At 47.7% G+C, this 21,521-nt stretch overlaps 2 protein-coding genes across 2 annotated transcripts; one reads left to right on the top strand and one right to left on the bottom strand.

Annotated features, from left to right (window-relative positions):
* Positions 1 to 2,243: 2,243 nt before the first annotated feature.
* ing2 (inhibitor of growth family, member 2) lies at positions 2,244 to 4,840 on the top strand. The gene is made up of 2 exons (XM_079371814.1): positions 2,244 to 2,568; positions 3,787 to 4,840. The coding sequence occupies exons 1-2, from the start codon at positions 2,424 to 2,426 to the stop codon at positions 4,485 to 4,487; spliced, it is 846 nt and encodes a 281-aa protein (XP_079227940.1). The 5' UTR covers positions 2,244 to 2,423; the 3' UTR covers positions 4,488 to 4,840.
* Positions 4,841 to 5,726: 886 nt separating this feature from the next.
* Positions 5,727 to 8,559, bottom strand: rwdd (RWD domain containing 4). Its single transcript, XM_079371816.1, has 7 exons — positions 8,329 to 8,559; positions 7,612 to 7,692; positions 7,404 to 7,513; positions 7,070 to 7,220; positions 6,759 to 6,867; positions 6,358 to 6,407; positions 5,727 to 6,243 (listed from the first exon to the last, which is right to left on the bottom strand). The coding sequence occupies exons 1-7, from the start codon at positions 8,350 to 8,352 to the stop codon at positions 6,115 to 6,117; spliced, it is 654 nt and encodes a 217-aa protein (XP_079227942.1). The 5' UTR covers positions 8,353 to 8,559; the 3' UTR covers positions 5,727 to 6,114.
* Positions 8,560 to 21,521: the final 12,962 nt, after the last annotated feature.

Raw genomic sequence — 21,521 nt, 5'->3', positions numbered from 1 at the left:
AACACCTGTTCACCTGATAACTGCTCTCATATCTGGCAAACCCAGGGGCGTCCAAAACGGCCTTCAAAGCCCCGCCTACCTTCTCTGGTCCAATCAGATCCAGAGCATTCAGGAGCAGAATCTAAAGTTAGAAGGAGGACATACTGGCTGCTGCATTGTTGTCAGAGAAGCTTCAACACAGCAGGTTTCCTTCATGATCACACAGGAAGAGAGCAGCTCTCTGATTGGTCCTTCAAAACTAGCACGTGTTACTAATATTAATAATATTTGTAGCGGTAAATATGATTGTCAGATGTAGTATTACTTTAAACTCTAAATGTCTGTTGTAGAAGCATGTGTTGGACAGATTGTCGTTTTAACAGTAAACAGATTCATACAGTAATAAGTCTTATTTTGTAATGGAGTAAAGAGAGATGAGTTTTCACAGGTTTTAATGTTCCTGTTGGCAGTGATAGAACAATCAGAGAGGATATTTCCTGACCTCATGTGACACAGAAAAGAGGAAACAGTTATTTCCCCTGAATCACACATTTTGGTGTGATCACAAGGTTTACAGAGACGGTGTTTAAATGTGAGCTGTGCTGACAGACTCTCCAGAGGTCAACGAATTCCCCTCTGACACGCCGAGAAATCAACTCAACTCAACTTTATTTATAAAGCGCTTTAAACAGCCCTGGCTGTGACAAAGTGCTGTACATCCATGAAAAGCACAAACTTAAAACATTGGGACCGGCAGAAGAAAAAGCCCTATCCCCTCTGAGCTTCCGCTTACACCTCGGTACCTCCAGGAGCAGCTGGTCAGCTGACCTGAGGCTCAGAGAGGTAAGGTGGGGCGAGACCATTTAAAGATTTAAAAACAAATAAAAGAATACAGCAGAGTTAAAAGACAGAATCCTAAAAATAATAATTCATGTATCAATAGTTATGACTTTAATTATTTCCTGATTTATAAGCGGCCGAGCACTCCAGAGTCTGTTGAAGCGTTCGGCAACAGTTAATTGAGCGCCATCCACCAGCGTTCAGCAGGACATGAAGGGTGAATGCTGTCAGCCCAAAGAGAGGTGACATGTCATGGTAGAATGTCAGCCCTCTGGGGCCCCCTACTGGCCTGTTGACAAGCAGCGGCCCTGCGACGCGCTGGGTCAGATTCAACGATATTCAGCATTTTAACAAGTCTATTTGACAACCTGTTAGCCACAGTTAGCTAATTAACTGCTAACAAGCGCTAAATCATAACCCACTTTATCTTTATAATAACAGAGCTGGTCATTCTCTTTGATTGACAGACTGGATTATCTGAGCCAGCAGGGGCAGCGCAGTCCTGTGTGTATGTGGAGCTCCCGCTGTGACTGGGACATATATATATATATATATATATATATATATATATGTTTCAGTTCATTATGAGTGTATTCTTAAAACATCATCGTCCGTCCCTCGGACTGTGACAGGTAGGAGACGGTCCTGATCACTGAAGGCTCTTCCTCCCACGCCACTTTTAGACACCTGCATTCAAATACATACGACCAAGTTAATTGTGTTATCGGCCTGCTGGGAGAACTATGAGCCACCTGTTGTTTAAGGGAGCATATTATGAGAATCCATTTTTACAGTGTCTTTGAACATTTATTTGGGTAACCATTTTTATTCTCTCTACAAAGGAGGAATGTCTACGGGAAAACTCAGGGGGCGGGGTCATTACATTTAAAGAGACACACACCAAAACGGAGCGTTCAGAGAGAGCTGGTCTCTACAGGGTCACATCCTCTGCTGCTGGATTCATCTTATATTTGGACCAAAGCTCAGAAACACTGATGTTTCAGTTAGAACACAGGAGGGAGTGTTTGGAAAAAAGGTATATTATGTCCCCTTTAAAATAACTTTTACTCTCTAATAGTGCTGAGTGAAGATTTACATTTTAAAGTGTGTCTTTAAATTCAATGTTAAGTCAGAAAATAGAACCTAAATTTGTTTGCTGTCAAAAGTAAGAAAACATCATTTAAACGAGGCGTAAAATCTGTTGAATTTAAATGTCTGTACACTTATCTAAAGATGTGTCCGCCTTTTAAACTAAAACATCTCTTTTAGTTTGGGCTCCGTCTGAACTGTGGAAGCTCTGTGTTTTCATTGGTTTAATTTCCCGGGAAAAAAAAGTTATGATAATGAGGTCACTCCCCGCCAATCCCGCTGTTTCAAACCCATCCGGTCCCGCCCTCCGTGACGACAAGCGCGAGGAAACTGTACACTACCATATAAGGAAAATACTCCCGCATGCGCAGTGGCTGGAGTTTTGTTTGAAGTGAACTGCTGCCTGGGACTGCCCTACAAGCTGCAAAGTCGACAACAAGCATTTGGATTTTTTGACAGGATATTTTTCCCGGTTCCTCCTGAGAGTGTGAGCGCCTCTATGCATCGCAGAGACCATGTTAGGCCATCACTACCCGACCACCGACAAGTCCCAGCAACTGGTCAACTATGTGGAGGATTACCTGGACTGTGTGGAGTCCCTGCCTCTGGACATACAAAGAAATGTTTCCCTGCTCCGAGAGATCGACGCAAAGTATCAAGGTAACAACAGTGTGTGTGTGTGTGTGTGTGTGTGTGTGTGTGTGTTTAAAAACAGACAAACATGAACAGAGGTCCGGCAGGCTGAGCTGAAATGGTGGAGCAGGCGCGACCCTTGTCTTCCCATTTCTCCTCTGTGTGTACAGCTAATACAACCAAAACCATCTATTCGATTAACCGAAATGTGCTCGACAACTTCCATGATCTATTTCTGCTTTTGAAGAAGTCAGCATGCCATAAGGAGGAAAAGCCCGGTTAGAGTCCGTGCTGGTTTTTTTGCCTTGCACCAAACTCCCTTTGAAAAATGCTCAAATGTCTTATTCTGTCCTCGTGTCTTCCGGACACATAATCTATCATCTCATCCAGGATCGATTATGAGTCATTAGTGATCACTGAATAATTCGGCATTAATGTAAATCAAGTCTAGCTTTATTAAATGGTTAAATCCCAACTTTTTCAGTATGTACACACTACCGCCCACTGTGGTGTTACCGGGGAGGATTACCGTGAAAACACCGAATCAACTGGAACAGGCTCCTCGGTTCTGTTAATGCATGCCGATATACAGACTGAGCACGGACAGGGTTGTGTAGATTATGAAATGTGTTCCTTCATGTTCCCGGTGACAAGCAGGAACCAGGAGGTGTAAAAACAACCCTCATTGTTGCTGATGTTGACGCGCCGCCCTCGGTGTCACGTGACCTCCTTCACACCTCGCGCACATCGAGAGAAGGAGCAGACTTTATATTCAGCTTGTTTTAGATGGAGACCTCTCGAGCAGGGCTCACACCGTCGACTGAGAGCTGCAGAGCTCCTCTTCTGAACCCCCCCCCCCCTCCTTCCTCCCCAACATCTCACCGACGTCATTTCCTGCAGCTTCGCCCCGCCCACTTCTTCTCCTCCTCCTCCAATGTTTACAGACGACGTCCTTCATGTTTTGCATGATTGGCTCCTGATGGATGTTTGTGGTGTCAGGTTGAAACCTCTGAGCCGAGCTTTCCCATCACTTGTGTACTGATCACTTCATTGATGATGCAAGTTTACACTCTGATCATCATGCTACACACACACACACACACACACACACACACACACACACACACACACACACACACACACACACACACACACACACAAACACACAAACAGGATCTGGAGCTGATGTGTTTTCTTTGCATGTTTCATTCTTGCGTTAACGTCTGCGTCCCGTGTTCTCCGCAGAGGTGCTGAAGGAGGTGGATGAAGTGTTCGAGAAGTACAAAGGCGAGCAGGACGCGGCTCAGAGGAAGCGTCTGCAGGTCCAGCTGCAGCGGGCGCTCATCGTCAGCCAGGAGCTCGGCGACGAGAAGATCCACGTGGTGACCCAGATGACGGAGCTGGTGGAGAACCGCTCCCGTCAGATGGACTCTCACTCTCTGTCCCTGCAGGAGCCCAGCGAGGCCGAACGCCTCCCCGCCGAGCGCCGCTCCAGCGTCCAGGACTCCCCCGCTCCCGAACGCACCTCGGCCCGCCGACCTCGACGCCAACGGAACAGCGAGAGCCGCGACTCGAGCCACCCGTCTGCCAACGGCTCTCTGGTGGACGACCCCGTGGAGGAGCTGTCCATCCCGCCGCCCCGGGAGAAGAAGGCCAAGTCTGCCAAGAAGAAGAAGCGTAAGAGCAAACAGGAGCGAGACGCCTCGCCCGTCGACTTCGCCATCGACCCCAACGAGCCCACGTACTGCCTGTGCGAGCAGGTGTCGTACGGCGAGATGATCGGCTGCGACAACGAGCAGTGCCCCATCGAGTGGTTCCACTTCTCGTGCGTGGGGCTCACGTACAAACCCAAGGGGAAGTGGTTCTGCCCCAAGTGCCGGGGGGACAACGAAAAGACGATGGACAAAAGCCTGGACAAAAACAGAAAGGACCGCCGCTCGAGGTAGTGCGGCGTCGGGCGGGTCCACCGTCAGTCCTCGTGATGTTGTTAGAGCACAATCGAACGCCGTCTGTAGCCGCAGCGCTTATTACGAATCAGCGGAGCGGACGTGCTGCGAGAATCCTCGGCGTCACGCCGCCGCCGCCGCCGCCCAGATGTTTTTATTTCCCTGAAAACGAAGAGAGGAGGAGGAGTTAGTGTCCGATCATGTGGTGTAGAGAGCGAGCGCCGCGGCTTTTCTGTTTACAAAGAGACACTGGAAGAACGCCTCGTGTTTGTGTTCTGTTTTTATTGGTTGGTTTTCACTCGTGTACATTTCTTTTTTTTATATTCATTAAACTTGAGTATAGTCGTCTTCTGCTCTCCCGTGTCTTCCTGAACCGCCGACCTCGCTCGCCAACATCCTCGAAATGTTCCCAAGGAAACCTGCGTCTGCCTCATGTCCTCTTTGTAAAGGTCTGGGTCTAGTCCTGAAGTCCTGGTCTAGACCCCCCCCCCCCTTTCCTCGAGTTTGGTTTGCAGCCACGCCTTCAGCGTTGCTGACATCACAGAATAAATGGCCCCGCCCCCTCGCTCCAGCTGGATTTGGTTTGTGTTCAGCAGCTCAGCATGAGGTAAACGCTCCCTGACAGCAGAGGATTGTGGGTAAACAGAGGATTAGTGACTCTTTAAAGGGGCAGTACGTCACTTCCTCACATCATTAGATTGTATTTTATTTTGGGATAAAAGATGCCGATGGCTTCACTCACGCTCACGAGGAAATCAGATTCCTCGTGAGCGTGAGAATTTCCCGGCCAATATAGATGCTCGCTCGTGGACGTACGAGCACGCCAGCGAGAGCGTGCAGTTAGCCTAGCGACCTGCGGGGTCATTTAGTGAAAGTGACGCATCGGCCCTTTAATGATCTGGAATAAGAAGCGTTGTTGAAGCTCGGATTGGAAGTGTGGCGTGCGTCCACCGCTTTCACAGGGCTGAACACGTACTCAGTCAAGACCACGTTAAACGAGCCCAGAGTACCCGTGAACGCTCCCCAGCTGGCGTGCAGCGTCTGAAACACGGGAAGGTCGTTCTGAATGACTTGAAGTGATTTGTTGTTTTAGAGAGCGGCGTTCTTCTGATCTCAGCGATGGCGAGATGATCTTGACCCGTCTTTCTTTCTTTCAGGAGACCGCCCGGTCTGAGACCACTTCCTGTTCTGAGAGGAGACCTTCAAAGAGTCTCACTGAATGATTCAAACTGACAACACTTCCACACATCTGCTTTTATTTAAATATAAAAATGTCACGTTTTTCAAACATTGGGCCGACCAATCAGCTGTCAGAAGAAGAGACAGGTGACAGGTGTAACATTTCCTGTTTTTAAAACCCCTCTGCCTCCACAGTCACACGGTAACGTAACAGCAGGAAGCTTCCGGACACTTTGACACATCCACACGGCTCGTCGGTCTGAACACGCGGCGCTGACAGGAAGCTGTCCGGCACGCTCCTCCCCGCCGGCGGACTGAGCGGGTTATTTAACAGACGAGTTTTCTTCTTCACACACACCAATCAGAGAGGAGTCCCCGCCCCCCGGGGCGGACATGTTGGAGGATGTGAAAGCACGGAGACGAGTTGAGCAGGTCACAGCGAGCCGAGCTACTCCTCGTCCTTCCCGCCTGTTTTACTCAGCTGAGACAGAAGAAGAAGATGAAGATGATGATGATGAAGGAGGGTCCAGAGCCGGGCTGTGACTTTCACTTCATTCTGTTGCTTGTTACTTACATGCTGCAGGATCAGGACGAGGGGACGAGAAGGAGAGAGGAAACAAGGAAAAGGTTAAGGATGCATTTCACAGATGTAGAGCTCCACCTTGTGGTGAAAAGGGGGAAAAGCACTCACTTTAATCACGTCCACCCAGTTCCATCCTCTTGGCAGTTCTCCTTTGTTATCTGGAAGCAGAGATCACGTTAGTGTTCCTTCAGCTTTGACTTGAAGAGCGACAGATCGTACGACAGATTAAACGTGGTTTGAATTTGGGGTGAAGATGAAAAGTTTAAGAACAGAGTTCTGTTCTGTCTGAAACAAAGACGGCGTGCTTTAGACGCCACACGTCGTGCTCAGTCCACGTCTGGACGCTCTGCAGGTTCGAGTCACATTTCAATGTGTCACGAAAGTCAGAGTGCATCAGAGCGGCTGCACAGGAAGTGAGCCTCTCCTTCCTGCTGCACGTGGAACCATCGAGACCCGGCGTGTTTGATTTGAGATGTAAACAGAAGCCGCGAGACGAGCGACCGCTCAACCTGTTTTGCTGACGATCCTCCTCTTCTGAGCTTTCGTCAGCTGCTCCTTCCTCTCCTTCTTCTTGGTGGTGGAGGCGGCGGTCGTCACGTCACTACTCGACAGCAGCGTCTGCAACGACCAGAAATGTCTGCAAGTTATCAACAGTGAGAGTCTTTACAGCGAGGAGGTGGCACATGAGGGGCCGTGTTTTTGTTTGGATTATACGACCAGCGTGGAGCGCTGGCCTCCAGCACAGAACGCTGTGACATCAGTGCTGCTTGTTCCCCGTCTGACGGGTCTTTAAGTTGTGGCGTTGGTGCAACAGACTGACCACAGCAGTGACCACAGGTTTGTGGTTCTCCATCAGGCTCTCCTGGTTCTCTTTGGCCCACTCAAACAGAGTGTACATCATGGCCGTGCCCAGGTTAGCCTCCACCTGCTCCTCCAGCTTGGACAGGATCAGCTGCTTCGTCTCTGCAGAGCTGGAGAGACACGCACAGCGTTTAGCACCTGAAAGCTCACTATCATTTCACTCTTTAATGTCCCTTTGGAGCATGTTTTTTTTGTATTTAATTAATGCCTTTATTAGACGTCTCCCTTGAGATTTTTTAACGACCTCGCTGTCCTGCACGCCACAGAACATCAACGCTGTGCACGCAGCTTACATTCTGTTGTTGAAGAAGGCATCGAGGGTGATTTGTGGGGACGTCTCCGGGTACGTCTCCGGCCAGCTGAAGTCCAGGAGGAAGGCTTTGGTGTCCTCGAGTTCTCCTATCTGAAGAAGAGAATCAAAACATCACGATGACTCCTCGTGATTCAGGCAGCTAAAGGCAGAGCTTCATCCAGCCTTCCTCCTCATCTGACCGTACTCACCCTGAACTGAAAGGAAACCGGACTGATCTCCTTGAAACACTCGTCTCCTTCGTAGATGGATCGCAGAGCCTCCAGCTCCATCTGAGAGAGAAACAAGGTGAGAAGATGCAGAAACAAACCTCAGCCCACCAAACCCCATTCAAAAACAGGTGAATTAAAAACACAGTGAAACAACCAGGACTCACCTTGTCACTGAATTCTCAAACACAGATATAATCCTAAAGACATCAGATAAAACACACAGACCAACTACATCCTTCATGTAGCTGAGAGCCTTTGTTTAACAGGCCGTGGAGGCAGGTGGCCTCTGGTAAACTGTTATTTAATTAACATTATATCTACCTGTAATAACACACATACAGGCCGAATTTCCCCGATAAGGTTTTTAAGTCATTAGAAGATAATTCAACTCGTTTTTGCCCAATCAAAGTCTCTCTTTTTACCTAAAATCTTAATTTAACAACATTTTAAACGGAATACGGCGAGGCAGACTCTCCGCTATAAATCAGAGCTTAACAGCAGCTACAGACGTGACACTCACACCTCACTGATGTTTATGCTAAACAGAAGTCTTGAATATTGAATACAAAGAAAAGTGGTGATTTACTCTGCTCTATAATGAGCAGAAAGGCTTTCAGGCTAACATGCTAACAGTCACGCTGGATAGCATGTTAGCCTTTAGCAGCAGCTAGCTGGCTAACTAACGGCTGGTCTTACCTCCTGATCCTCGTTCGCTGTCATGACTTTCCTTCAGTTTCTGTCCTATAAACTCTGCGTGTAGAGTCCAAAGAGGAGAAACAAACCCGTGTTTAACGACCCATTTGTTTTAATTTAAATGTAACTCTATTACTATATCACAACTTCCCTGGCTGGAACAGACCGAGTCACCATGATGTAATACGCATGCGCGGAAGGGAATCTGTGTGCACCGCGTCATCGCAGGATGTAGAAGGTGATGAACACACGCAGCCTCCAGCTAACACAAATACTTCTTAAAGGTCACATGACCTCCTCCTCCTCTTCAGGTGAAATCAGTGTCCTCGCTCCTCTTCATCATGTGTGTGAAGTGTGTTGTTGTAAATCCACTCTGATCCTGTATTTGATCATGTCTATAAACCCCTCTATTTCAGCCCTGCTCAGAACAGGCTGTTTCTGTGTCTGTAGCTTTAAATATGTAAATGAGCTGTGTCTGACCACGCCCCCTCTCTGGAAGGGCTCGGGTGTACTCGCTGCTTTCTGGCTCCATGTCCTATTGTTTACGGTGAGAAGGCAGACTCAGAGGGCAGAACAAACACCTAGCTGTGGGAGTGTCACCCACCTGGGGGAGGGGCTACTGCCCTTTGTGATGTCATGAAGGGAAAATCTCCAAACGGCCTGTTTGAGCTCACATTTTCTGAAAAGTGGAGCAGGCAGAAGACGGAGAGGATGGACTTTTCCCATCATTGGGGGGTTTGGAGACAGACTAGAGACACATGTTAGAGGAAGATGGAGGACAGGATTTTATAGAATCAACCTTTGGATACATGAAATGTGGATTAATCTACCAATGAAATAGTCCTATACTTTTAGGACATTTTAGGACCAAGGAGGAGAGAGAGTTTAGAAAAAGAGTGTCATAAAAATAAGATCAACCTTGTTTCTTAAAATACAAACAACACTGAAAAGAACAAGTTCATCTTTGTGTTTCTGGTTTAAACCCTCTGATCTTTTAAGACGAGAAGCAATAACTGAATCCTCTCCGCAGCTAAATCCAGATCCGTCTCAGCCTCTGTCTTCGTCTCTCTTCATCCTCCTCCTCGTCTTCCATCAGCAGCGTCTCTCCACCTGAGGGGAATAACTCAGAGGATCAGCGTAATCACAAGTCAAACACCATGTGTCATATTGAGCTGCACAGTAGAAATTATCCCTGCTTCCCCCTCACTGAACTCTGCTGCTGGCATTCAAACATCTCTCATCTGTCCTCGTACTCAGAGATAATTCACTTTTACATCACTCAGATTAACTGTAACTTTAGGAGAGTGTTGCACCAGCCGTCTCATCGCAGGGAGGTGTATTTTTAAGTCTTACAGTACACTTCTCTGTCATAAATCTTCGAGCATTTGTTCTAAATTAACGCAACAGAAAAGTGGGACAAAGTACGATAATAAAGTCGATGTGACAGAGCAGCGACAAAAAGTGTTTCTACTTGGGTTTCTTTGCTTGTTTTAAAGGTCACATATTATTTAAAATCTTCTTCCTCATTTGTCCCTGTCTCCAAACCCCCCAAGGATGAGAAAAGTCCATCCTCTCCGTCTTCTGCCTGCTCCACGTCTCAGAAAATGTGTGCTCAAACAGGCCGTTTGGAGATGTTCCCTTCATGACATCACAAAGGGCAGTAGCCCCTCCCCCAGGTGGGTGACACTCCCACAGCTAGGTGTTTGTTCTGCCCTCTGAGTCTGCCTTCTCACCGTAAACAATAGGACATGGAGCCAGAAAGCAGCGAGTACACCCGAGCCCTTCCAGAGAGGGGGCGTGGTCAGACACAGCTCATTTACATATTTAAAGCTACAGACACAGAAACAGCCTGTTCTGAGCAGGGCTGAAATAGAGGGGTTTATAGACATGATGAAATACAGGATCAGAGTGGATTTACAACAACACACTTCACACACATGATGAAGAGGAGCGAGGACACTGATTTCACCTGAAGAAGAGGAGGAGGTCATGTGACCTTTAAGAAGTATTTGTGTTAGCTGGAGGCTGCGTGTGTTTATCGCCTTCTCTCTGTCGTTCTTTGCACATTATTCACATCCTTTTCTCTCCTGTTGTCTCTCACATTGCAAACTATTGTTCAAACTGAAGGAACCTTTGATCTGTTTGCTGTTCTTAATAAGAGCGTGTCATAGACAAGACTCTGAGAGTGAAGCGTTATAAGATGGCTTGAGCTGTGTCGGGGGGGGGGGTTGAATTAAACCCATGGTGACTGTAAGGAAGGTTTGTAGTCTGCATGTTCTGGAATATGTTGTGCTTTTAGAGGACTGTCTGTCTGTCGTGAACGTAGAAGAAATAAGAGTGGATGAACTGCATTATACTTCAAAGACACAAGGGGGCGCCTGGAGCTTAACTATCAGAGTGTTCAGCGTTTGGAGGCCGTGCTGTCTGATGAATGCGTCCTCTGAGAGTCAGACACCGGAGTCTGACCCTGGACTCTTTCACACTCAAAACTCTAAAGTTCTCTGTTGTGTAAAGTTTCCTTTAAGTGTCCAATCTGTCTGTAAACAGGTCAACTGCTTTTCATCCATGTGAGCATTACTGATACAAGCTGGTTATCACTGTCATCATTGAGCTTCATGTGAAATGCCATATCTACTCTTTCAACACTACACCTGTAAATATTGTTCATGGATTAGATTCCCTGAGCTCGCACAGAGCTTATTATTTCTAGCGGGGGGAAAAGTAGGACTGACTCCTCCGGGCTCGAGTAGGGAGGGGTCCTGAAATAAGATCACTTAAAGTGTGTGAATGAATAAACAAAGATTCAGAATTCCTTTCTGGAAAAAATGTGGAGTCTCTCTCAGAGGCCCCTCTGCCTCCCTCCGAATGCACAGAAACAGAAGTCATGCAGGATTAAAGGAACCCTTCAGCCCGTAGTGTGAAAACACAAGAGGAAAATATCCACAGCGATTTCTTTTCCAAGTTTTGGGGATTTTTTAATACTCTTACTTCCTTTCAGCTGCAGCCTGTTTCTTTTTATCAAACTGGACATAAAAAATCATGACCAGCCGAGCCCAATCACCACTCCCCTCCTTTCAGAAACAGATCGATTGGTTTGCTCAGACCGGTTCAACCTCAGCAAGCCTCTCTTTGCCCAATATTAACATTTCCATGAGAGCAGGCACGGAGCGAGCTTTCGTGTCAATTTCAGTCAGATTGGATCCAGTGAAAAGTAATTGAAGAGAAGGTAAATGTTTGTATCTTTTAGCTGAAGCAGAAAGTGAGCCCCCCCCCCCCCCCCCCCCCCCTCCATCCCCTCCATACTAATGAGCTCATACTGACAGAACCAATGAGCACTCAGGCCGGGCAACATAACAAGACTCTGCCCTCTACGACCGAGGGAAACGTGTGCACGCTCACGTCGATATGTCTGGATTGTACCTGCTGATAACCAATATTTGTAACAATGTTTGGCTGCATTTGGCTGCTTGCGAGCCAAGACGAGGTCGATAAATCAATACAGACCTCATCAAGCGTTTCCAAACTTTAATGTTCATGAAGACGTCAGGCGACGAAGAGGCTTTCTTCTGCTCCGGGTGTAAACCTTGATCCGCTAGTTTGTTCAGTCTGCAGCAGTGAAACAGGTCATAAGGGCTGCAAAGGATAGACTGGGACCTGGTCCTGATCCTAGCTAACAGGTCCTCAGACTGGGACCTGGTCCTGATCCTAGCTAACAGGTCATCAGACTGGGACCTGGTCCTGATCCTAGCTAACAGGTCCTCAGACTGGGACCTGGTCCTGATCCTAGCTAACAGGTCCTCAGACTGGGACCTGGTCCTGATCCTAGCTAACAGGTCCTCAGACTGGGACCTGGTCCTGATCCTAGCTAACAGGTCCTCAGACTGGGACCTGGTCCTGATCCTAGCTAACAGGTCATCAGACTGGGACCTGGTCCTGATCCTAGCTAACAGGTCATCAGACTGGGACCTGGTCCTGATCCTAGCTAACAGGTCCTCAGACTGGGACCTGGTCCTGATCCTAGCTAACAGGTCCTCAGACTGGGACCTGGACCTGATCCTAGCTAACAGGTCCTCAGACTGGGACCTGGTCCTGATGCTAGCTAACAGGTCCTCAGACTGGGAGCTGGTCCTGATCCTAGCTAACAGGTCCTCAGACTGGGACCTGGTCTGCCTCATGGAGCTGGAGGCAGCTGGCGAGTTCATGAAGGGGGGGGGGGGGGGGAGATGAAACGAGCTGTGTGGATCCTCGGAGGATGTTATTAACCCAGATAGAGTTTTTTATTCAGACCGGTCTGGAAGTACAAATATTTGCACGGCCGTTTATGAGTTTTAAGAAAAAACTAAACCGATCCCAAGGTCGATCTCCGGAAGGGAACGCCAGGCGAAAGTTTGCTTTGTTGTGGACCCATCTGCTCGGGAGACGTTTGAGACGCTGGCTCTGTTCCAGTCTGGTTTTTTCTCACAGTAATGAGGTGTTTTTATCTGCTTTGAACACAGTCCTCTGATGCACCACGACCCCCCGCCACAAAGCAGAGCATCAAATGCAATTACTGTTCAGCGGGAGCAGAATACAAGGCCGTTATCATCCCCTCACTGTTCTTAATTAACTTATCCACTCTGCAAAAGATTTCCGGCCTATAGGGCAAACTCTAAATTGGCTGAGGGAGGCGAGCGTCTCCTCTGGAGATGTGATAATCCAAACAAACATCTCCCTCTCCAGGATACCTCAGAATAACTCGCTCCGTTTTTCCGCGCTCCGCAGCCGAGTCGAGAGCGAGGAGGAGTTCTTTTGTTCCGAGCAGCAGAGGAGGAGGGTGAACTTCACGCAGACTCGGGAGTCGTTCGGGGATGCAGCTCAGCATCCTGATAAGAACTGGGGCCTGTTCGCGTCGTCGTGTGAAGTGTGGCGTGCTCCCCAGACAGGTCTGCTAATAACGTTAGCGGAGGGGAAGTGTTTGAGCGTCTTCCTCACACGCGGGGCGTCGCTGCCACTTTTGATTCCTCTTCAGAGACGACAAAGCAAACACACAGAGCACTCTGAAAACATGTGGCGTGTATAAATAAGTCATCTGCCTTCAGCTAACAGCTCGCCGTTAGCCGTTTGAACGGCGTGATGAGCTGTGAGCAGATGTTGTCCCGATCATTGGAGTCAAATGTTGTTTTCATGCCTGAGTGAACCGACAGGAAGGTTTGATGGTTAAATAAAGAAAGAGGCTGAAACAGCTCGTTAGACGTCTTTCTCAGAGGGAGCTGACGATGCGGTCTCACTCCAAAGAGAAGTCTAGATGGTGACCCGGGTGCAGGACTCAGGTGACAGCGTAGGAAGGACGCCGTGTCTCCATGATGACGGCCCTGTCCCACCAGTCTCCGTTACACAGAGCTTCATTTACTGACCAGTAAACCACCGTTTGCTTTAAATGCAGCGTCATGACCTCATGACCTCATGACCTCATGACCTCATGACGGCATCGCTCGTATTCACACAGCTTTCAAACATCAGTGAATGGAGTTTGTGTGCAGTGTGATGGCAGCAGCTGCACGCTCAGTGGTGATGGCGTGCGTGTCATACTGGGATTTAAGTCGCACCAGTGCGTCGGTCACAGCCGACGTTTAGATGAAAGAGACGGTATTAAAAGTGATGCAGCGGTTACTGAAGGCTTACACGCCACGTCTGCAACGCCATGTCTGTAACGCCATGTCTGTAACGCCATGTCTGTAACGCCACGTCTGCAACGCCATGTCTGCAACGCCATGTCTGCAACGCCATGTCTGCAACGCCATGTCTGCAACACCATGTCTGCAACACCACGTCTGCAACACCATGTCTGCAACACCAAGTCTGCAACACCATGTCTGTAACGCCATGTCTGCAACGCCATGTCTGCAACACCATGTCTGCAACACCACGTCTGCAACACCATGTCTGCAACACCAAGTCTGCAACACCATGTCTGTAACGCCACGTCTGTAACGCCACGTCTGTAACGCCACGTCTGTAACGCCACGTCTGTAACGCCACGTCTGTAACGCCACATCTGTAACGTTGAAAGTTGCAGTTGCAGCTGAAAGCTGGAGCTTTCATTTCATTGGTTGTGTTGCTGTGGGGATGAAGCAGTTGGTGTTGTTGTCTTGTCCTTTGGTAACTGGACACATTAGCCTAGCGTGTAAAATTAGCACGCCCACATCCAGCCTCTCTTTCCCCCCCTAAGCTAGCTGCTAATGCAGCGTGAGAATGCAGCTCTGCAGAAATGAGAGGCGATCAGCTCGAGGACTTCAGATGCTTCTTATCTGGAGTCAAACAAACCAGCTCAGAGTGAGGCGTGTCTATTCCCACCACAGGCTTCATCCTCCTCCTCCTCCTCATCGTGTTAGCCTCCTAATCAAACTGGCTCTCTTCCACCCATCCCAGTGAACTTCAAAAAGGAAGAATTGTGATTTTAACATTTCAAGCACTCTCCCCTCTGAGCAGCCGAACTCCCGTTTGCCTCTGTTTTTCGTGGGGAGCTTTTGTCTTCTGGTACCTTTTTACAGATCAGTCTTTCTTTTTAAAAATCTTTGAGTGATATATTCTGTTTGATGACGAGCTTCAGGCAGATTCTTTTACAGTTTGTTCTTTAAAAAAGAAAAAAAAACAATCATTCTGCAAACATGCAATTTCATTTGAGGATGTCTTCCTTTGCTACAATTGAAAAGGGAAAACGGAGGCTGACAGCAGGGAACCTAAACAGATCAACATTAGTGCTGTAGTCAAGAGCACACAGACCAAGACCAAGACCTGAGACCAGAGTGCTCCGAGACTGAGATCATAAATATCACTGAACCCCCCTCGTCTTGTGTGCAGGGGGCGTGTCCCTCACATCGACGTAACACCGGGAAGGTCACGTCCGTCAGCCGGGATAAAAGCAAACTATGAATGAATAGAAGTTATTTGTTGTTTGAGAAAGAGACGTTTTCCTTCTAATGTCAGTAATGACGTGGACAAAAATAACCAATCAGTGAAGAACTTGACTGGTGTTGATTTAGTCATTTGAACCAGTCACAGCTCCAAGAAGAGAGATAGCACTGTTTAAACAGCACAGAGACTTTCACTGTTCACACACTCAGTTCAGCCTTCATCCTCATCCTTCGATCTCGTTTTTCTAACTCTCGGTAAATCATCACAGAGAGCTGTCTCCCCCCCTCCTCTCACACAGCTCTGCATGTGGTGGACACTGTAGCTTCAGTGTTTAGCCAGCTCTGCATGTAGAGACACTGTAGCTTCAGTGTTTAGCCAGCTCTGCATGTGGTGGACACTGTAGCTTCAGTGTTTAGCCAGCTCTGCATGTGGTGGACACTGTAGCTTCAGTGTTTAGCCAGCTCTGCATGTGGTGGACACTGTAGCTTCAGTGTTTAGCCAGCTCTGCATGTGGTGGATACTGTAGCTTCAGTGTTTAGCCAGCTCTGCGTGTGGTGGACACTGTAGCTTCAGTGTTTAGCCAGCTCTGCATGTGGTGGACACTGTAGCTTCAGTGTTTAGCCAGCTCTGCATGGGTCTGTAAAGCTTTCTGCGTTCTAACCTCTCTCCATGTTTCATCTCCAACATTGATCCTAGTTTGAGCAGCTTTCTGCTGCTGGAGCTTATTAGAAACATGCAGAGGCTTTTTAGCTCGGGTACAATCACTTCTATCTGAAGCAGTTCCACTGCCCGCTTCCATCGCTGCAACACCTGTTCACCTGATAACTGCTCTCATATCTGGCAAACCCAGGGGCGTCCAAAACGGCCTTCAAAGCCCCGCCTACCTTCTCTGGTCCAATCAGATCCAGAGCATTCAGGAGCAGAATCTAAAGTTAGAAGGAGGACATACTGGCTGCTGCATTGTTGTCAGAGAAGCTTCAACACAGCAGGTTTCCTTCATGATCACACAGGAAGAGAGCAGCTCTCTGATTGGTCCTTTAATTATCTGGAGTTCATGTTAGAGACTCGTGCATTATCTACACTATCTATCATCTCTGACCCGACTAAGAGCTAAAGTGAGACAATAAAACCAGAACAAACAGCATTCAAACCCACAACCTTCAGATCTCTAACCCTCCTCCCTACATACTGAGCTAAACCTGCAGTGAGTCTTTCTGATGGTCTGAGAGGATTCAGCATTCGTCTTGTGGGTTCAGGACTTCCTTAAAGAGTCTAACCCTTCATTGGTCTGAGTCCTAAAAGTCTCTTCAAATATTTCAGAGGCCGACAGTCGTTGATTCAGTCACAGCTAATCAGTGTGAAACCATCAGCAGCCAATCAGCTGTGAGCGTCTTTAAACAACTCATCGATCAGCTCGTCACTAAAACACACCAGCATCAAAGTGGACTATGACTGAGGGGGATTTGAACCCACAACCTTCAGACTGAAAGCCTGATCCTCTCCCAACTGAGCTAATGAGGGTTACAGAGGTAACCATGAAAACAGGTATACGTGTATGTGTGTGTGTGTGTGCTGGTTGAAGGTGTGTGTGTGTGTGTGTGTGTGTGTGTGTGTGTGCTGGTTGAAGGTGTGTCAGTGGGAACCTGATTTGGTTGATGAAGTCAGCCATCTTTGTTTCTCTTCATTGTTGTTAATAAAGTTTGTTCAGCGTTGCTCTCATCTTCTTCCACGCTCTGGCTCTCTTTAGATTTCAGCGCTGAAGACGGCCGAGCGGTGATGGACTCCGCCTGGCAACGTGGACACCCGGGTTCGATCCCCGCCTCAGACGACTCCAGGTGAGTCACACAAGCGTGTGAGTGTGAAGGATGTGTGTGATTTCATTTCCAACTTCGTTGCGATTTCTCGTCAATTTCAACTTCCGAATTTCCGTCGTTGCGATTTCTCGTCAATTTCAACTTGCGTCACTTTGGAGCGTCCATTTCAACGAGGGAATTTCCATCGCCGACCATCAAGGAGGTAAAAACACACCTGAGCCCAGGGGGGTCCAGCATGCTAGCTTGGTAAGCTAGCTAGCTGGACGGGCATATTTATTGTTTGTTTTGGTGACTTCAGATTGTGGTCAGTGTTTCAGTGTGACGAGCAGCAGAGAGAGAGGAGCTCACCTTCACCTGCCTTCATCACATCCAGTCAGCTGTTCACCTGCCTTCATCACATCCAGTCAGCTGCTCACCTGCCTTCATCACATCCAGTCAGCTGTTCACCTGCCTTCATCACATCCAGTCAGCTGCTCACCTGCCTTCATCACATCCAGTCAGCTGTTCACCTGCCTTCATCACATCCAGTCAGCTGCTCACCTGCCTTCATCACATCCAGTCAGCTGTTCACCTGCCTTCATCACATCCAGTCAGCTGTTCACCTGCCTTCATCACATCCAGTCAGCTGCTCACCTGCCTTCATCACATCCAGTCAGCTGCTCACCTGCCTTCATCACATCCAGTCAGCTGTTCACCTGCAACCTTTCACTGACACACTATGAATGTTTAAAAAGTTACAACCTGCATGATGACGCTAAGGATCCAACATGAACTCTTTAGAGGTCAGCACGTGGTGGACACTGTAGCTTCAGTGTTTAGCCAGCTCTGCACGTGGTGGACACTGTAGCTTCAGTGTTTAGCCAGCTCTGCATGTGGTGGACGCTGTAGCTTCAGTGTTTAGCCAGCTCTGCATGTGGTGGACACTGTAGCTTCAGTGTTTAGCCAGCTCTGCATGTAGAGACACTGTAGCTTCAGTGTTTAGCCAGCTCTGCATGTGGTGGACACTGTAGCTTCAGTGTTTAGCCAGCTCTGCATGTGGTGGACACTGTAGCTTCAGTGTTTAGCCAGCTCTGCATGTGGTGGACGCTGTAGCTCCAGTGTTTAGCCAGCTCTGCATGTAGAGACACTGTAGCTTCAGTGTTTAGCCAGCTCTGCATGTGGTGGACGCTGTAGCTTCAGTGTTTAGCCAGCTCTGCATGTGGTGGACACTGTAGCTTCAGTGTTTAGCCAGCTCTGCATGTGGTGGACACTGTAGCTTCAGTGTTTAGCCAGCTCTGCATGTAGAGACACTGTAGCTTCAGTGTTTAGCCAGCTCTGCATGTGGTGGACACTGTAGCTTCAGTGTTTAGCCAGCTCTGCATGTGGTGGACACTGTAGCTTCAGTGTTTAGCCAGCTCTGCATGTGGTGGACACTGTAGCTTCAGTGTTTAGCCAGCTCTGCATGTGGTGGACGCTGTAGCTCCAGTGTTTAGCCAGCTCTGCATGTAGAGACGCTGTAGCTTCAGTGTTTAGCCAGCTCTGCATGTGGTGGACGCTGTAGCTCCAGTGTTTAGCCAGCTCTGCATGTGGTGGACACTGTAGCTTCAGTGTTTAGCCAGCTCTGCATGTGGTGGACGCTGTAGCTTCAGTGTTTAGCCAGCTCTGCATGTGGTGGACACTGTAGCTTCAGTGTTTAGCCAGCTCTGCATGTAGAGACACTGTAGCTTCAGTGTTTAGCCAGCTCTGCATGTGGTGGACACTGTAGCTTCAGTGTTTAGCCAGCTCTGCATGTGGTGGACACTGTAGCTTCAGTGTTTAGCCAGCTCTGCATGTAGAGACACTGTAGCTTCAGTGTTTAGCCAGCTCTGCATGTTGTGGACACTGTATCTTCAGTGTTTAGCCAGCTCTGCATGGGTCTGTAAAGCTTTCTGCGTTCTAACCTCTCTCCATGTTTCATCTCCAACATTGATCCTAGTTTGAGCAGCTTTCTGCTGCTGGAGCTTATTAGAAACATGCAGAGGCTTTTTAGCTCGGGTACAATCACTTCTATCTGAAGCAGTTCCACTGCCCGCTTCCATCGCTGCAACACCTGTTCACCTGATAACTGCTCTCATATCTGGCAAACCCAGGGGCGTCCAAAACGGCCTTCAAAGCGCCTAATCGCCTTTAATCATACAGAGACTAACTTTTTATAAATAGAGCTGCACTGAAAAGGAAGAAGACACTAAAAGTCTCCTTTCACCTTTCAAGCCTCAGAAAGTAGAAACCTTTAGGAGAAGTGAGACAAACCGACTGAATCCTTACGTCAACGTTGGTTTTTATGTCTGAAGTGCAGTGCATGGATATGACTCACTGAACAAGTATGATGCATTTGAAGATGTTCATCACAGAGATGTGCAGCCGGTAAAACGCAAACCACAGAGGATGACGAAATAAATGAATAATAAATGAAGATTGTGGTGTGGTGATAAATGAGTGATTAGAGCTTCTGTTCTGCTCCACGAGCTGTCACACAAATCACAGTAGTCTACATTCAGATGGAACGATTGATGTTTTTCTTTGTCTGATGCTTCATTAAGTCATGTTCACTCAGAGATACCTGCTGATCAAATGATGGCCCAAACAAGCTCATTCTGAGAGCACAGAGCAAAATAACAAGCCTCTTCATCTTCACTTTCAGCTGATGAAAGACTGAGTGGCTCCGACGTCCTCCACCCTGTTACCTCCAAGAACTATTTATACATCAGATGAATGCACACCTTATGTCATTGACGTCCAATGCTCATTCTCAGGGCAGTAAGTGGTGCTTCATCTAAGTGGAATAAGAGAGTGTGACGGAGACTGGCGTGCAGGGAGCAAAATGTTCTTGGAGGATAATGGTGTTTTCTTCCAGTCAAAGGCAGAGAATACGGGTGGGTTTTTTTCAATCTCCTTTTGCTACAACGGTGAGCACAAGACTGAGCAGACTCAGAGGATGACATGTTGAATGAAGTGGAAGGTTCGGTAAGCTACGCAGCAAAGGCAAAAACAGGCGGCAAACGAATCCAGAGGAGAAAGCTAAAAGGTCAGGTCAAAAAACCAGGAAGAGATCACACTGGGATAAAACACACAGACAATCAGGGGAGAGTAATGAGGACGGGGCTGACTCACAAGGCGTGCATGGGTGAGTAAAAAAACTACAAAATAAACAGGAAGTAATGAAAACATGCATTAAAACAAAAACCATGACCTCATTAACGGAGCGAACTGCAGGAGACAGACTCTAGTGGACACTGGAGGAACTGCAGCTGTAAAGTTGGACATTTTAACATAGAGCTCTATGGAGACTGACTCACTGCAGGAGACAGACTCTAGTGGACACTGGAGGAACTGCAGCTGTAAAGTTGGACATTTTAACATAGAGCTCTATGGAGACTGACTCACTGCAGGAGACAGACTCTAGTGGACACTGGAGGAACTGCAGCTGTAAAGTTGGACATCTTAACATAGAGCTCTATGGAGGCTGACTCACTGCAGGAGACAGACTCCAGTGGTGCAGTTTTTTCTTCACTTCTGAGTTATATTAGTATTAATACTCTTTTAAAGTTTGAGACAGAGAGCAGACTGGTGATGCTGTGAATATGTCAGGAGTTTAATGTTTGGATATTGGTGAGTCAGAGCTGACAAGGAGAAAGTGTCAGGATGAGATGAGACTGGAAGAAATCAATCTGAAGACAGAAAGCTCATTTCAACTCAATTTTACCTTCAACCTACAGAAGCTCGAGACTTCTGAGTAATCGTCTGTCCTGACATCCTGCTGGGACAGGAAATAACTTTTTAGAGAACACTCTGGCATGATGGCCTCCTTTATGTCTGGTTCAGAACAGTCCTGGTTCCTGTCCCAATCCTGCTCACCCCCCTTCTGTCAGGATCCAGTTCGTAAAACCTCCCTCTGCTTTGCACATGTCACCTGTGTGTCGCCTGAATCGAACGCGCTCAAAACAGACGAAGAAGAAACTTTTCCGACATCATCAAACTAGTTGAAGGCGAAGCTTGCAGTCGATCTTTCTGCCCGTGATCGCAGCGATGCAAACCCTCTCATTACGTCGGTTATTAAAGAAGTGTTTAGCTTTAAATGAGATAAACCGTCGAATTAAAAACAAATGAACAGAATTTCCCTCTGAGGTAATAATAAACCAAGGCTGAGCTGCTCAAGGCCTCCTTTGATATTTATTCATTTATTCAGCCTTTCACTGCTCTATGTCACCGCGTGGAGATTAGTAATACCTCACCTTCATCTGAGCGTGTGCGTGAAATGTGAGTTTATATTAAGGATTTAATTAAATAAATAAAATACGCCTGAAACCTTCACGCCGCCTGTTTTCTGTTGTGTTCGGTCCAAATGTCAGGAGGAGAAATAAAAAGGTGCGTTCCTTAAAGATGATCCTCTGTGAGGCGTCATCGTCCCTGACTCACGTTAATCGATAGGCGCTCTCGTGTCAGAGCGACTTTGAATCCTCCTGCCAGAGA

This window comes from Symphodus melops, assembly GCF_947650265.1.
Source record: "Symphodus melops genome assembly, chromosome: 20".
NCBI classification, from domain to species: domain Eukaryota; kingdom Metazoa; phylum Chordata; class Actinopteri; order Labriformes; family Labridae; genus Symphodus; species Symphodus melops.
Note: the sequence above shows the minus strand (reverse complement) of the source record. Positions and strands in the feature narration are given on the sequence as shown.